Here is an 18,920-nt window from a genome sequence, read left to right on the forward strand (position 1 = left end):
ATTCATATTGATAATTGATGCTCTCAAAGCAATTATGAACTGATCATTATGATCTTACCTATGTCGACAAAAACAGCACTGGTGGTGGTACGAGGTGTGAGGACTTCAGGAATGGTTGTGGGGATGTTTAGATTGGTCATCTCCCTCTCAAGCGGAGTCCGTAATGGGGTCATCCTCATTTGTTCATCAAGGTCATACTCTTCACTGTTTGACAGTGACCTTCCTGGAGACAGAGATCAGTGATGGATCCAGTACTTACCCAAGGGGATTTGCTGGTTGTAGGCTTCTTCAGCATCATGCAGTTAACACATACATATTATACAGTTAACAAATACATATTACACAAAGAATGCGTTTCATATACTGACCCATGTTTGGAATCAAACCCAGTCCTTAAGATGAGAGAGTTAGTTTTTCAAAATATTCCAGTTTTGTGGCGGTCTGTTTCAAAAACCGGCTGGAGACACAAAGAAATGACGTGTTCACATACTGACCCAAGTTTGGAATCAAACCCAGTCCTTAAGTTGGACAAGTAGATACTTTAACCAATGAACCCCTCATGATAAGGACTGTAATGTGTGTTATAACACCTCTACATCAACAGTTGAAACAATGACAACAGTATGACAACATGTGAAATGACTGCAATTAACTTAAATCAAATATTAATTGAATTAGACTAAATTTTATTCATACAGTTTCAAAATGAGGAAGAGGACAATTAACTGGTAATCACAGTAGGGAACACCAGTAATAGAGTGCCATGTATAGAATTGAACAGACTCCATCAGCTAGGATCAGGATAAAACAGTACCACAAATACAGTGCATAGAAGCTAATAAAAATCATTGTTATTTACCTCTCCGTGGAAGATAGTTATCACATGATTTGGCTAAGTCAGCAAGAATTGGTGGGATGAAAGGATCTGACCCTGTTCTGCGATGTCTCCCCCGTGACGGCATCTCATGTGGTACTGGAGCATCTCATGATGATTATGTACTGAGACACCCTGCAGAGGAAGCAGTGATGATTAGTGTCATGAAACCTGAACATCATATAGCTGACAATCAGCATGTAAATATCAGAATGCATGTACAACATCGTGTTCACCCTAGAACATTCCCCATGGTATTTATCATATCTAAGTCCCATCTCTTGACTCTCATTTCTTTGTTAACACAGTCCTCAGCAATATTCCAGTATAATCTTGACTACACAAACCGGAGACGAAAAGCATGGGCAGCCAATCAGTCATGTCCACCATATCTCAAAGAAGACAGGTTGGTGGAGACCTGGAAGCCCCATGATGGCTGTATGTTACTGACTGTTACCTGTTGTTCAGTACACAAAACTCCTCCTGTGTCACATCACTTGTTGACGTCGGAGTGATTCGTTTCCTCTCACTTATATTTCCTGAAACAGAAAATATGTACTGATTCTATTTACTGAATAGAAAAAGCTGAAATTTCAATGATTTCAGACTGGGTTGGGTATGAACATTGGATCCATGTTGCATGTCATGTGGAATAAAACATAAAAGAAGAAGAAATGAAAGTCTTATCTCAGTTACCTCAGACATAGGACAGCAATACAACCAAAGTTTCAGATAAGTCGAACATAGCTTCAATAGCCAATGTGTCCATCTAACAGGCTCTCTCTCCCTCTCCTCTCCTCTTAGTGGTTAAAGCGTTGGCCCGTCACGCCGAAGACCCGGGTTCGAATCCCCACATGGGTACAATGTGTGAAGCCCATTTATGGTGTCCACCGCCGTGATGTTGCTGGAATATTGCTAAAAGCGGCGTTAAACCAAACTCAGTCAGTCAGTCTCTCTCTCTCTCTCACAGGAGAGTCAGGCATCTCTTACCCAGCTTGAGAGACTTGGACCTCCTGACACCCCCAGGCCGGAGATCCTCCAGAGATCTCCTGACATCTACATCCTCTAGGGAGCTCTTCCTCCCGGTCGGGGACAGTGGGGACACACGGTCAGGGCTGGAGTGGGGACCTGATGACCCGGTCCCTACCTTGGGCAGAGTTGATGTTTTGGCACTTCCTCTTAAAGTCCCAAGTCTTCTAACATTTTCTCTGGAATCAAGATTTACGTCACTATGTTTCTTATGATTCAAGTGGCTAAAGAACACGGTTCCGATTTATAGATCCAGTCTCTGACCTGACATCTAATGACCATCAGAACATTGCAGACCCCTAGTTAGTAAGCCACACATACCCACTTCATCAGATAACAAGGGTCATCAATACAAATACATGGTTGGAAATAGTGATTGATGAATGCCATCCAGACAAACCACATCACCAACTTCGCTCACACAAAACATGTCAGTACTCCTTCAAAATTCTCAGTACACCTCCACTTACAATGACATGATGTGTAAGTACACACTCACACCCCAAAAGTTATCTGGAGCCCTGAACAAACATGGAATGCTGAGTGCCAGTTCTAACCCGGATCTTCAGAGGAGTCTACTATGACAACTTACTTTGGTGTTGGTGTTGGTGTTGGTGTGAACCTGCCAGAATCAATCTCCTTCATCATCTGTTGTTCTGCTATCCTCGCCTTGTCAGCATTGCTCAGAGATCGACTAAGTGTTGGCCCTGAGCGAAACAGACATTCCACAGTTATACAAGACGCAGGACATTTCTAGGAACAACAGGATCGGTACTCATACTGTCATTATTGGACTTGAAATAATAATGATATGTTCAGCCCTCTCTGAGAGGATAGGAAACATCAAGCCTGGAAGCAGCTCTAAGATAAATAAAAGTTTCTAGATGCCAGGGCAGATCCTGCTATATGAAAAAACAACTGACAACTCTGTACTTACTTGACACAGGGCCAGCCTTGGATGGTAGAGGCGATGTTATCAGACCCTGAATATCAAAATTAAGTTCTCGTACAACATTGGTTTATAAACAATCGTCCAAGGTAATTCTTTCTAAGGTAGAAAGATAAATATAAATTTTTCTTGCTTAAATGAAAAGTACATAAATTTAGCATTGCAACAACAATGCTCATGTATTTTCTGTACTAACTTTATGTTCATTTCAAAACAGGAAGTAAACAAAATAACATGCGCCTGAATTTCAGACAAAATACTCTTTGTAATAGTCATTGCTGCATTGTTGTAGAATAGGAGTTATCTCCCTTACATAATTCTTTATCTCACACTTGAATGCTTTGGTCACAAGACAAATTCCCTTACATCAAAAATAACTTCTCCCTTTCTTCTCTTCCCACTATCCTCCATACGAGATTCGTCACGACTCGGGGCGCGGACAGGTGCCAGTGTGGTCGTCTGTTTCTTGTGCGTCTGCTCCGCCCAGGCCTCCTTCAGAGTTGTCTTCATCTTCCTCGTCTTGGCCAGATCTACAGCGGTCAGTCCACGGTCATCAGTGACGGTCACATCTGCACCTCGCTCCAACAACGCCACCGCTGTCTTGTTGTGGTCATTGTGGGCCTGTAAAACACGACCACTCAACAACCTAGTGAAATACAGTCATCATAGAAGAGAGAGCAAACTGTGGTCATTGTGGGCCTGCAAAACACGACCACTCAACAACTTAGTGAAGGATGGTCATCATAGAGAGAGCAAACTGTGGTCATTGTGGGCCTGCAAAACACGATCACTCAACAACTTAGTGAAGGATGGTCATCATAGAGAGCTAACTGTGGTCATTGTGGGCCTGCAAAACACGACCACTCAACAACTCAGTGAAGGACAGTCATCATAGAGAGCAAACTGTGGTCATTGTGGGTCTGTAAAACACGACCACAAAACAACTTAGTGAAGGATGGTCATCATAGAGAGAGCAAACTGTGGTCATTGTGGGCCTGCAAAACACAACCACTCAACAACTCAGTGAAGGACAGTCATCAAAGAGAGAGCAAACTGTGGTCATTGTGGGTCTGTAAAACACGACCACAAAACAACTTAGTGAAGGATGGTCATCATAGAGAGAGCAAACTGTGGTCATTGTGGGCCTGCAAAACACGACCACTCAACAACTCCAGTGAAGGACAGTCATCATAGAGAGAGCAAACTGTGGTCATTGTGGGCCTGCAAAACATGACCACTCAACAACTCAGTGAAGGACAGTCATCATAGAGAGAGCAAACTGTGGTCATTGTGGGTCTGTGAAACACGACCACAAAACAACTAGTGAAGGACAGTCATAATATAAGAGAGCTAAGTTTATCGCGGTACGCACATAAATACCTTTGTATCGCCTTCATTTAATTTCCGTATGTATCGTGAAATGGAAATCTAGAGACACATGAGGAAAACTCCCCGACAGTAGGAATCACATGATTTGCCATGCAACGTCACTATTTTCGAGTGGCTAAAAACTACACGGTTCCGATTTATATCCAGTCGGACCTGACATTTCGCGCATCACACGGTCGCTCAGTTATTTCTCACGCGTCTTCAAATACAAATACATGGTTGGAAATAGTGATCGATGAATCGTCCAGACAAACCACATCACCAACTCGCTCACACAAAAACATGTCAGTACTCCTTCAAAATTCTCAGTACACCTCCACTTGCAATATGATGTGTAAGTACACTCACACCCCCAAAAGTTATCTGGAGCCCTGAACAAACATGGAATGCTGAGTGCCAGTTCTAACCCGGATCTTCAGAGGAGTCTACTATGACAACTTACTTTGGTGTTGGTGTTGGTGTTGGTGTGAACCTGCCAGAATCAATCTCCTTCATCATCTGTTGTTCTGCTATCCTCGCCTTGTCAGCATTGCTCAGAGATCGACTAAGTGTTGGCCCTGAGCGAAACAGACATTCCACAGTTATACAAGACGCAGGACATTTCTAGGAACAACAGGATCGGTACTCATACTGTCATTATTGGACTTGAAATAATAATGATATGTTCAGCCCTCTCTGAGAGGATAGGAAACATCAAGCCTGGAAGCAGCTCTAAGATAAATAAAAGTTTCTAGATGCCAGGGCAGATCCTGCTATATGAAAAAACAACTGACAACTCTGTACTTACTTGACACAGGGCCAGCCTTGGATGGTAGAGGCGATGTTATCAGACCCTGAATATCAAAATTAAGTTCTCGTACAACATTGGTTTATAAACAATCGTCCAAGGTAATTCTTTCTAAGGTAGAAAGATAAATATAAATTTTTCTTGCTTAAATGAAAAGTACATAAATTTAGCATTGCAACAACAATGCTCATGTATTTTCTGTACTAACTTTATGTTCATTTCAAAACAGGAAGTAAACAAAATAACATGCGCCTGAATTTCAGACAAAATACTCTTTGTAATAGTCATTGCTGCATTGTTGTAGAATAGGAGTTATCTCCCTTACATAATTCTTTATCTCACACTTGAATGCTTTGGTCACAAGACAAATTCCCTTACATCAAAAATAACTTCTCCCTTTCTTCTCTTCCCACTATCCTCCATACGAGATTCGTCACGACTCGGGGCGCGGACAGGTGCCAGTGTGGTCGTCTGTTTCTTGTGCGTCTGCTCCGCCCAGGCCTCCTTCAGAGTTGTCTTCATCTTCCTCGTCTTGGCCAGATCTACAGCGGTCAGTCCACGGTCATCAGTGACGGTCACATCTGCACCTCGCTCCAACAACGCCACCGCTGTCTTGTTGTGGTCATTGTGGGCCTGTAAAACACGACCACTCAACAACCTAGTGAAATACAGTCATCATAGACAAAGTCATCAATATACCCCGCAACTGCAAAATACTCTTTATGAATATGTCTACTAGGTATGATAATGTCAAATGTTTTGGAGGGTATATAGCAAAGTGGAAGGAGAGTACTGAAAGGTTTTTAAGATCTGCTCCAGAAAGGAGCACTACCACCAAATTCAGTTGAAGCCTAACTTGTTGGCATGGAAATGCAACAAGATGACATCCTCATAGTCACAGCCTAAGTCACGTTTCCACGGAAACCGCAAAAAATAGAATTCATATCTGGGTCTAACCATCAAATTGCACATCAATGGATCATGCTTCATGTGTGTACCGTTTGATGAAGCTAGCATATATAGTTTAGGAGATCTGCTCTGGACAAAATGACATCCTCACAGCCTAAGTCACGTTTCCATGGAAACCGCAAAAAAATCATATCTGGGTCTAAACCCCAAAACGCACATCTAGGGATAATGGTGGACATGTGTACCAAGATTGGTTAAGCTATCATGAATAGTTTAGGAGATATGCTTCGGACAAGATGACATCCTCATAGTCACAGCCTAAGCAATGTTTCCATGGAAACAGCAAAAAATAAAACTTATATCTGGGTCTAACCCCCAAAAGGCATATCTAGGGATCATGGTTGACATGTGAACCAAGTTTGGTTAAGCTATCACAAATAGTTTAGGAGATACGCTTTGGACAAGTGTGACGGACGCACGGACGGAACTCGTTTCTATATCCCCCGCAACTTCATTGTTTCAGGGTATAGTAACACCTCTTTATCTATGCTTTGAGCAGTAGATGTCAGGTTAATGATGGCCAAAGGTGACTAAGGTCCTAACACTGCTTTGATGAAACCCAGTAGCAGAGACAAACCGATGAACATGATCACGACTCAGATCTGTTTTGCAAATATTTCAAATATCACAAATTAGTGAACGGGATAATAAGCAAAAAAAACTGCTGCCACGACCATAACACAAGATGTACAGTTAAGTAGTGTGGAGACAAAGGGAAGTAACTGCAACCTATGTTAGATCTCACATATGCAGTATTTCACTTCCAGGGTTCAGTACACTGCATATTTATCAAAAGAAATTTAAAAAAGGATATAAAAGAAGAAATGTGCAGCTGACTTTGTGACGATGATGCCTGAGAACAATGCTATATTTTACAAGACTAAAACATATTTCTTATCACAAAAATATAAAGAAATTTGTAAACACCAATGGAACCTCAAGGAATAAAGATGGCACCAATGACAGCGACACCTACCGTGATGTGCAGAGGAGTGAGACCAGCAAACCCTCTGGAGTTGACCTCTGACCCCCCATCCAGCAGCGCCACCACTACGTTCGTGTTCCCAGAGTGCGAAGCCCAGTGGATCGGCATAAAGTGACGCTTGTCTTCCGCAACTCTGTAAAAAAATTGAAATGTCATAAAACAGTGGTAAATATCCATGCTGACTTCCTGTTCTAATACGATTATTATTTCTTTGCTCACATTGGCTTGTGTCATGATATGATACATTCAGCAGTGAGATGGCGCTCAACACTAGCTTAGTATTTCTGGCTGTGCTCAGAAAGTCAAAACATAGCAATAGATGCAGTCCCTGTCTTTGGTGGAATCCACAAGCACAAGCCATATACTACTGAGCCACCAAAAAAGACAACATTAACTATTCAAAATGAAGCTTATAGCAATACAACAGACAATCACTGCATAGCACCATGATAGACATCTCATGTATCAGGCAACAAACTCACAGGACTGGGCTCAACCAAACACACTATCTGCCTGGCTACCTTAATCTCTCAAACTTTCACCCTTTGATTATTGTCCTGGGCTCCGTCAGCGTCTTTAACTAAATCAGCCTCCACACATTTAGTGAGCCACGTAATGCACACTGTGCTACATATATGTGCCTGAATGAGAAATGGATGTAATTCTCTATACCTAGTTCTGACCCCTCCCTGATGAGCACATCCACGAGGGACTGCGCTAGGGTGGCCCGGGAATGTGAGGCGTAATGAAGACATGTCTTCTCATCACTGTCGCTGGCATGGATGTCGCTGAAAATATACAAAAATGTTACACATTTTACCTCTAGTCATGAAGACCCGTAAAGATCCGGGGTAGAATAGGTCTTCAGCAACCCATGCTTGCCACAAAAGGCGACTATGTTTGTCGTAAGAGGCGACTAACGGGATCGGTTGGTCAGGCTCACTGACTTGGTTGACACGTCATCGGTTCCCAATTGCGCAGATCGATGCTCATGCTGTTGATCACTGGATTGTCTGGTCCAGACTCGATTATTTACAGACCGCCGCCATATAGCTGGAATATTGTTGAGTGCGGCGTAAAACTCAACTCACTCACTCACTCACTCTAGTCATGAAACTAGTCATCATAATATTCTCATCAGGACACTTACATTTTCGGTTCATACTTTTTACAAAGTAGTCTTGGTGCTAAGACAACATAAATTGCCAACATTTACTTATGATGTTGTGTTATGGTTGTTTGGTGGAAACGTTTCGACACTTACACTAAGTTAGCCAGATGATGACAATTACACTCCGTTAGAAAGATGATGATACTAAGGCTATGTTTGCTACGCAGTAACACTTAGGCTAAATTAGCCACATGATGACACTTACGCTCTGTTTGCGAGATGATGACACTTGGCTATGGTTGCAGATAGTAACAGTATTACCCTCTAACACTCCGTTAGCCATATGATGACACCTCTGTTCAGTTAGCAAGATAGAGACACTTTTAGCCACACAGTGACAATTATGTTATGTTAGCCAGCCATGACACTTATATCCAGTTAGCTCGATGATGACACTCACGCTCTGTATGCCAGTAACTCCTGTATGACTTCTACTGGGACTGTATGACCGATTCAGCTGCAGTGACAACCGCTCGAACAACTGGCTGTCTCGTGTTGCCAGCAACAGCGGAGTTAACCCCTCAGCATTCTGGCAGTTGACATCCTTCACCTTGTTCTCGCGCTACAAATACAGGAAATAGATATATTGATAATACGATAAACTAGTCCCTTGGAGTTAGGTCCAGAACTACCTTTGTTTGTCATATGATGTAAATAAAACAATCAGCTGACCAGGCTCTGTGATGTGATTGGTCACATGTCAGCGTCAGGGGTAGAAATGACCCATTGCCCGACGCCTGAGTCCAGTGTTTTTTTCTGTCGGGCAAGCAAATTTGTATATCACACTGCACCGGTGTCCAGTTGACTTTCCAATATCAGTTATGTTGTTTATTTAAAATATCAACAAGAAAACGGACGGTATAGTGGGACAATTATCAGGGCAAGTGATTTTACATGTGCCACTGTACCGGAGTACACTAGCAATTTTAAAGTTATTTCCACCCCTGAGCGTACTCTTACAGATTATGGATGGTGTTCAAAATATGAATCACTGGTTTGTCTGGTCCTGATCTGAATTTTACACGCACCTGGCATATACCTGGAGTACCGGCAATAAACAACAATAAAATACACAAAATACAATAAAAATCTTTCAAAATCATGATCATTATTATGCCCAGTAACAACTCTGTAAACAGACAGTGGTCAACTGCTGCTTTGGTGACCATTGTATACTTCTAGCATGGTCTCTCTTACACAAATCTAACCCCTGCTTGGCATTATAAACATATTATAAATTGGTAGAGCGAAATCTTAAAACTGCTCAAATGCTCTTACACCATGATACCTCCAATCTATGGATCAATAGGCACTTAACTTTCATTCTCAGCTCCCTGAGGAGAATACACTCACAGTTCCCTATGAGATGGTAGAAGATTCACATAACCATCTTATCCTAAACGGTACCCATTCACTGCTGGGTGAACAGAGGCATGTTTCAAGTGATTTGCCTAATGAGGGAGAATGTGCTACATGTGTTTTATATATAAATACCATCCTAATGTTTGTTCGTTCGTTCATTTGTTTGATGGATTTGGATGGATGGATGGATGGATGGATGGATGGATGGATGGATGGATGGATATGACTGCAGTTTGTACATAACCATGTCTGGACTATGCATTTCAGAGATTGATATCATAAGCTCTGATCTACACAGATATATCAACCTTGCCTGATCACAAAATTTTGTGAGTAACCTCTTATAACAATTATGGATTTCTGAAAACCAGTTCTAACCTGGATGAACAAGGGTTGATAAAGACCGATTCTAATCCTGATTTTCAAGGGGCACCACTATCAGAATTATCATATCAGTTTACGCTATTGATGAACTTTTAGCTATTTCACTCTCCTGTTTTTCCTGTTTCAGTTTTCTATGCTGAAACGTCAGTGAATGTCCTTTGTGTTCTAGTATAACCAAGAACATTTGAGTACAAGTCAGTCATAATCAAGAACAAAACACCAGCAACATATGATCATATTTCTAGATTTCCCGATAGCATAATGCTTCTTTTACCAAGTCTAGCTGATGCTTAAGTCAAATCACGAAGGATCTAAAAATAGCAGTCAAATCTATCATCTGTAAAGGATCTATATCCGATGACCTCAGCCAGGAGGAGTTGCCCCATTGGCTATTTTCTCCCTGACAATGGATTTATTGATAATCTGCCACAGTCAATGAGTGATTGGAATGAACGACCGCGACCAGATCGATTGATAAGTCTCTGACACACCTGGGCAGGTTTATATGGGGACACAGGGAATCTCACAGAGAACCTACAACTGTTAAATGTCAGTGCTATACATAGTTGTCACAATGTGGGAAGTAATTAAGGAAACTACGATTATAAAAAGTCAGCATATATAGAAAGAAAATATGATGAAGTAGAAGTCGAGCACAGGGGTGTTCCGTACTTTGTGGGAAGTCTGTGGAGACCTGTCACGGTATGACAGTTTAACTATAATAACATATACACAATCTGGACATCCTTAACTTCTATTGAGTATTACAGACGTACAGTAAAGTATGTTTATCATAAACATGTTTGGATAAACAGTTACTGGTTTCCAAATAAATGTAAAAAATTTAGCCACACCCACTAAATGTGAACAAATACTACTCCAAACAAAACAAACATTCAATTCTTCCATATTTCCTCACTTAATCTGTCATTAATCTGTCATGGTATGACACACTAACTATAATGCAGTAAACTACGATTGTAACAGAAATAAACTAAGGGACCGTTAATAATTAATGGCTAGAGGGGGTGATGATAATTTTTATGGAGAAGCATGTAAAATGTGAACGACGCCCCCTAAAATTTACGTACAAATTTATGTAAAAAGTCAATGACCCCCCTCATCCTTCCCATATTTCAAAGCATAATTCTTAAATATTTTTATGTACAAAATTGCTCTCTCTCTCTCTCTCTCTCTCTCTCTCTCTCTCTCTCTCTCTCTCTCTCTCTCTCTCTCTCTCTCTCTCTCTCTCTCTCTCTCTCACACACACACACACACACACACACACCTAGAAGCATGTGTACAAAATTGATGACACCCCTACCTCCCCAGAACAAAATGGGTGACCCCCCCTTAAAATCATCACCCCCACTAGCCATAAATTATGAACGGTCCCTAAGAACATATAGGCTGTATTAAAAAGATGTTGAAATGGAATTTTATGTTAAGTCTATCATGTTAAGTCTATCATGTCTCGACAGAAACGAAAGACTCTAACACGACTTCGATGTGGTTCCCCCTCCAGCTGCATAACGAAACCAGACGTCGTTGTAAGCCCCCTACACCTATCAATTTGAGAGCTTGCCCCTTTTGTGAGAATGTTGTAAATGAAATTCATTTCCTGTGTGAGTGCAAATTATATGTTGATCTTACATACGATCTGTTAGCCTCCTATTATACTTTTAATGATATTGTTATAAATGATAGAAATACTTTGTTCATTAAATCAATGAATTTTGAAAATAATTTATATTGTACATATGTTGGCTAATAATACAACACAAATATTTTTAAGATGCAATTTACATGCACCGACTTAAACCATTACATACTTTCTAACATTATGTTCAGCACTATTTACTGTATTATATTATGTAGTGCTCTTATATGATTTATATGCTATACCATTTAAACATAGTGGTTGTATATTCTCACTAAGTTTTTTTATATTTTGTTCATTTAATATTCCATTTTGTAATTTGCTTTTCTATATTTCATAAGTTCTAAATGTTAGTGTCTCATAAGCAAATTATGGCTGAATGAGTTTTATATAACTATTTTAAATACTTTGATAATACCTATTGTACTTTTCATGTGACACTTTAATAAAATACTTGTCTGTCTGTCTGTGTGTCTGTCTGTGTGTCTCTCTGTCTGTCTGTCTAACAAACTCAAGTTTGGCTCATTATAACTATAGTTTGTTTCACATATTTAGGCCAGACCAATTAGATTTCTTGTTTTACGGATTCGCTGGTCATACTTTTTTAAGAATAAGAAAAAAAACTAAAATTAATTGTTCCCTGCTCAAAAAATAAAATCCTAATATTTTTATTGGCCAAAAACGAAAAACTTAGAAGAAAAATATTTTTAGATTGTTTTTTGCCCCATATATACTTCATAAATTGCCAAAAGTAAAATATTTTGAGGATTTAAAAGGATTAAAAAAAATTCCCCTTCTGCCTTTAGGTTTTCTGGGGACAAAAGTCCATAAAACAAGAAATAAAATTGGTCTGGCCTTAGAATAAAATACACAGCAATGGTCTGGACAAGCAAGTCAGCTTGTTATATCCGTCAGTTCATTCTAAGCATGTTTGTTATAAACCTGTTTACTGTACTATAAAAATCTGTTCTTTAACTTCTTTTGAGCGGTATACATTACGTTGAATGATCTTCTAAAATCAACATTACACATTATACTGTATACATACTACAACATCATTACATTCAAACTTGAGAACAAAAGCCATAAACTCAGAAAGACAGAGTAGCGTGGCCCCCAATGACGTTATCAGCTTTCTCCGACAGCCGTACATTGACATTATTTATTAGTCTAGTGATATTGACACATGTCAAGAGAGTAACAAGGGATATTGACAGGTGTTTATAGCATGGTAATCCTTCTCATGAACGTAGGACCCACACTATCGACAATATCACCGGCTCCAGACCCACCTGGAGAACTAACACAAAGTCAGGATTGTAAATCAAATAGTGGGGAACTGTGCCTGCTTCATGCAAGGCTTTTCTCAGTTACCTTTATTGAGACAGACTAGAAAACGGACACTACCAGGAACTTACAGACAGTTATTGCTTGGATGAAATGTGATAAATGTTTACCCATGTCGCAATCACACTGATAAAATCAAATGTTTCTAATATTGATTAAATCATATAGTTAAGAAGTGGTAATGTTTTAATGTACAACTCATGCTGTTGATAACTGGATTGTCTGGTCCAGATTCAATTATTTACAGACCACCAACATATAGTTGGAATAAAACTAAACTCACTCACTCATCTAATATACCACCATGTATGTTTAGTCCCAACCAAAATTTTCAGAACTGGGTGACATTGTACAAATCAATCTTAGCGTTAAGGTGATCATAACCCCCATACCTTAACATAGACTTACGACAGTTATAGCGTTAAGGTTGGTTTGTTGGTTGGTTGGCACCCTGGACCTTAACCAAGGCCACACTTAAAAATCCAACAACTGTTTGATTTGGTTGGTTTGTTGTTTAACGCTGCACTCAGCAATATTCCAGCTATATGGCGGCGGTCTGTAAATAAACAAATCAACAATAATTCAACAGCTGAGCATATGGCAATTGACCTGTGTTTTTTGTTTTGTTTAATCGACTCAACAATATTCCAGCTATATGGCGTGGTCTGGACCAGACAATCCAGTGATCAACAGCATGAGCATCGATCTATGCAATTGACCTGTGTTTTTTGTTTTTTGTTTGTTGTTGTTTAACACTGCACTCAACAATATTCCAGCTATATGGCGTGGTCTGGACCAGACAATCCAGTGACCAATGATTACCAGCATAATGATCGATCTACACAATTGGGATACGATGATATGTTTTAGTCAAGTGAGCGAGCCTGACCACCCGATCCCGTTAGTTACCTATTACGACAAACATGGGTTACTGAAGACCAATTCTAACTTGGGTCTTCATGGGTCTCCAGCAACTGTGATGTCTAGACTGGAAATGGACAGTAAACTCACCAGCAACTTTCGGACAATTTTGATGTTTCCCTGCCATGCAGCCTGGAGTAACAGTCGATGTGACGACTCTGTGGTCTTCTCCACAGAATCTAGGATGATCGTCTTGATGGAAGTTGACGCCACCTCCACTGCCACCTGGCCTTCATAGTTCCGCAGGGTTGGATCGGCGCCATGCTTCAGCAGTAGTTGTACGATCTACAAGGGATGAAGACGTTCAAAAACAAATTCCTTCTTTCCCCACAGGAGTGGATAATATCTGCACAGCAGATGTGAATAGGTAACACTTAGGAGATAAACATCATGTGTTGGCCAATTTCCAGGTGTTATTGAGTATTTTAAGCCGGAGGTTTCAAATGGAATATTCCCGCTTCAAATACTCAATAACACCCGAAATTGGCCAACACATGATGTTTATCGACATTGTAAACACAAAAGTAAACCAAAAGGTCCACACATCGTTTTTGTGTCTGCACTCATTGACATAGAGTACGGGTACAGCAGTGCAATGTCATCAGCCGGCCGTTTCGGCTGTCTCCCATGGTAGCATCTAGAACTGCTCATTTGTGACGTCATTCGGACTTTACGTCACAATATGATTTGAATGATGTCATCTCAGCTGACGACGTAACAATACAATGGTGTGAGCGAATTTCCAGGAATCGAATACCATTTGATCACATTTTTCAACCAATCAGATTAAAGAACACAGTGACTTTTGGTTTACAATGATGAGTAACTGAGTCCAGTATCTATTTATCTCCATGTTACAATGACGGTAACTGTTACAGACCTTTGTGTGCCCCTTCTTGGCTGCCCAGATGAGGGGTGTATTTCCAGTCCGCTTGTCCTTGGCATCGATGCTGATGATGACATCACTTCGTCCCTGGAGGAAGTGCTCAATCTTGTCATACTCCCCATCCTGGAATACAGATCTAGTATTGTGACATATACCTGTGATCAGCCAGAGGTGAGGTGAAATGGGGTTTAACGTCGGACTTACTAATATTTCGCTCATATAATGACGTGCATTTGTGTGTATGTGTGGCTGCTTGTACTAGCCTAGACTTAAGCTGGTTTTATAGTGCTAGCTCACTGAGATACCATGCCGCAGTTAAGAGTGTACACCTCACTCACTTGTCAAGTGTTACCCTTGTACAAATTTGTGGGACCGCCTCCGTGGTGTAGTGGTTAGAGCATCGGCCCAGAGAGCGGAAGGTCGCGGGTTCGATCCCCGACCGCGTCATACCAAAAGACGTTAAAATATGGTACTTGTTGGTCCCTGCCTGGCGCTCGGCATTAATGGGTACAACCAGGACTGGTCGGATCGGAGTCAGTATACTGTGTCTGAGTGGGGTATTCATGCTTCACTGCGGTGTGGTATCTCAGTGGGCTAGCACTATAAAACCAGCTTCAGTCTGGGCTAGTACAAGCAGCCGCACATACACATACACACGCATGCACGTCGTCATATGAGCAAAATATTCTCAAGCACGACGTTAAACCCAATTTCACCTCACCTCACCTCACAAATTTGTGAGTCATTATTGTTGAGACAAACAAGTGAAATTTCAGCTTCATGGATCCAGAAGTTTCTGAGTTAAAGATGTTCTCAGACAATGATGCCAATATATGTTTGTCTGGAAGACTTTGACATGAGTTCAAATGACTTCCAATCAGGTGAGCAAAAGAAACAACAGAACAATTTTCTTAGACCCACCCTAGCCGCAGCCAGAAACAGTTCATCAAAGTCAGGTCCTCCTGCAAGAATGGTGGATGCGATGTCATAATACTTGGCCGAGTTGAGGCGGTTCCTCCTTTGTGCTGCTGCCACATTGGAGTAAGACGATGATGACAACTGACCAATAACACTTCCTGACCCATTGCCTCTCCCAGAGCTACCGCCCTGTATGATGGCTCGTGTTGGTGATGGCAGACGAACCGATGGCGCCATGGGACTGTTTTGGTTGTTCTGCAACTCTGAAGACTCTGGCATCATGTAGATTCCCCCCTCTGGCTCTTCATCCTCATGTAGTGGTGGCGGAACTCTCGTCACAGTGCGCTGCAAAAACAGACCGGGTTGTAATCGTCTGATGGCATGCATACGGCATATTTCGTTGCTAATAATGTGACACTCCCCACCTTGTAACAACCTTCAAATTCTGTACTCGTTAAAATATCTAATCTAATATGGATCAATTGACATCAAGACATACAGTTGCGATGATATCAAAGTTTGCTCTGCCGCCATGTGTAGTGTAATAAATCAGTTTTGCCTTCAACTATTATAGTTAAAGCATGAGCACATATTCTATACTGACTGACTGAGTTTCGTTTTACGCCGCTTTTAGCAATATTCCAGCAACATCACGGCGGGGGACACCAGAAATGGGCTTCACACATTTTACCCATGTGGGGATTCGAACCCGGGTATTCGGCGTGACGAGCCAACGCTTTAACCACTAGGCTACCCCACCGCCCCACAAATTCTATACTGCCATTCATAAGTAACAACACTGTGTAGAAACATTCAGATCAATATTATATAATATATATCTTCAATGTGATCCAGACAAAAGCACATCAGTACAGTCTTCTGGAGTTTCTATGTATTATGCTTTGTGACATGAAATTGTGAATAATTCACGCCATTTTGTGATGACAAGATGCAACACTTGATCAGGACCCATAAAATAATGTATATTTATGAAGTAATATAATATGAACATGCAGTACGATACAGGTAATTTATATATGCATTCCTGCACAAACACAAACTTTGATAAATTACATTATATATCACAGGCTTAGATTTGATTAAATATTACATTATAAGAACTGACTATAACAACCACCACCACACCACACACACACCCATCCCCACCCATCCACCACTACACCCACACCCCAAGCCCCATATACCTGGGAATAATGCTCAGTGTGGTCACAACAAACTGATTACCTACATAGTGAGCTTATCCAGTCATACCAATGATATGAGTGAGTGAGTGAGTTAAGTTTTACGCCACACGCAGCAATATTCTAGCTATATGGTGGCGGTCTGTAAATATTCAAGTCTGGACCAGATATTCCAGTGATCAACAGCATGAGCATCGATCTGCGCAACTGGGATCCGATGACATGTGTCAACCAAGCCAGCGAGCCTGACCACCCGATCCCGTTAGTCGCCTCTTACGACAAGCATGGGTCACTGAAGGTTCATTCTAACCCGGACCTTCACGGGTATATACTAATGAAAACATTACACAGACATTAATGATTCTCTTCATATGATAAAAACCGCAGCAAATCTAAAACTGTAACCTACCAGTCAGTCCTGTCACTGTAAGACTGGATGTCAGTCAACAAACACTACCCAGCTTGATTCACGACTATTCAGGCACAGGAATGTGTGAAGTTTATTTACCTCTCCTCAATAAAAGATCTACTTGTACAACTACACCTGCCCCACTACCAGCCAGACAGTATTGATCAGGACAAGACACTAGAACCTGCTCCAGGTACACGCAGGGCAAACAAACACAGCATGTCTACATGCCACTCAGAGTAATGTCCCTTTGTCCTCAACTCTGAGGTATTGACTTAACCTGAAACAAGACCTAATTTGTCAGTCAGTTGGTCAGTGGATCTGTAAAATACTGCAATCAGAGATTGTGAATTTGCTGGTCAGTTGGACAGAGAACATGACAATCCACTTCTTGTCAACTGACCTACTTATGCTGAAGGGGTCACTGTCATCACAGGTTCTACAGATATGTACCCCAGGTACATTTATGTATACAGAAACCTACCCTAAACAAAGTCAAAATTCAGAAACGTACCCAGTACCCTGAACCTAAATAGAAACCATGTTTAGTTGTTCCCGTTCAACTGATTGCGAGTGATTGTGCATCGCAAAATATTCGTTGCTGTGCATGGTCGTCTCTTTTACAACACAATAGAATGCATCTAATACAACTGTATGACAGTTCTGATCAAGAAAAACTCAAAATGCGAAATGGATTCTTCCTAGGGTACATTTCTGTATTCTGATTTTGGCTAGGGTACATTTCTGCATTCTGATTTTGGCTAGGGTACATTTCTGCATTCTGATTTTGGCTAGGGTACGTTTCTGTTTTCTGATTTTGGCTAGAGAATGCTCTTCTGTTTCTGATTTTTTTACACATCTGCATTTTGGCTAGGGTACATATCTGCATTCTGATTTTGGCTAGGGTACGCTTCTGCATTCTGATTTTGGCTAGGGTACATATCTTGCTTTCTGATTTTGGCTAGGGTACATATCTGCATCTCTGATTTTCTGCATTCTGATTTTGGCTAGGGTACGTTTCTGTTTTCTGATTTTGGGTAGGGTACATATCTGCATTCTGATTTTGGGTAGGGTACGTTTCTGCATTCTGATTTTGGGTAGGGTACATATCTGCATTCTGATTTTGGGTAGGGTACATATCTGCATTCTGATTTTGGGTAGGGTACATATCTGCATTCTGATTTTGGGTAGGGTACATATCTACATTCTGATTTTGGGTAGGGTACATATCTGCATTCTGATTTTGGGTAGGGTACATATCTGCATTCTGATTTTGGGTAGGGTACGTTTCTGTATGCAAAAGTATCTGTAATACCCTTGCATACGACCCCTTTAGCAAAATAGTGTTAACCAAAAAACTGTTCTTTCCGAACTATACACTTTCATGGATGACAATGACTCACTAATCCTGACACAGATTTGGAAGAAAGCATTAAAGAAAATTGCAGCACCTCGTACCTCTCGGCCACTCATAATAAGGGAAGGAAATTATGACAGTTTGGATGTTTAAATGAGATTTTCAGGGGAAATATATACTGACTACCACATGAAAAACACAACATTAGCACCATTAGCTGACATACGATGGCTGAGGCACTAATGTGAGCTGAAATTGGTGCTAATAAGTCTGCTTGGTTTATAAACTGAACATTAAAAAACACTTATGAGAAATGACCAC

General features: G+C 40.9%; 1 protein-coding gene across 1 annotated transcript in view; it reads right to left on the reverse strand.

The window, feature by feature from the left end:
• The window catches only part of LOC124254780, a 49,361-nt gene that overhangs the window by 18,380 nt on the left and 12,061 nt on the right, over nucleotides 1-18,920 (reverse strand). The window contains 14 exon segments of the mRNA XM_046688630.1: nucleotides 59-223; nucleotides 975-1,009; nucleotides 1,332-1,413; nucleotides 1,865-2,082; nucleotides 4,684-4,798; nucleotides 5,029-5,074; nucleotides 5,407-5,661; nucleotides 6,974-7,113; nucleotides 7,655-7,770; nucleotides 8,554-8,591; nucleotides 8,593-8,715; nucleotides 13,918-14,112; nucleotides 14,708-14,836; nucleotides 15,635-15,976. Of these exon segments, the coding sequence (XP_046544586.1) occupies nucleotides 59-223; nucleotides 975-1,009; nucleotides 1,332-1,413; nucleotides 1,865-2,082; nucleotides 4,684-4,798; nucleotides 5,029-5,074; nucleotides 5,407-5,661; nucleotides 6,974-7,113; nucleotides 7,655-7,770; nucleotides 8,554-8,591; nucleotides 8,593-8,715; nucleotides 13,918-14,112; nucleotides 14,708-14,836; nucleotides 15,635-15,913 (1,936 nt within the window). The 5' untranslated portion in view covers nucleotides 15,914-15,976.

Source organism: Haliotis rubra, unplaced genomic scaffold (genome assembly GCF_003918875.1).
Source record: "Haliotis rubra isolate DU_JTF1 unplaced genomic scaffold, ASM391887v1 Scf582, whole genome shotgun sequence".
NCBI lineage: Eukaryota > Metazoa > Mollusca > Gastropoda > Lepetellida > Haliotidae > Haliotis > Haliotis rubra.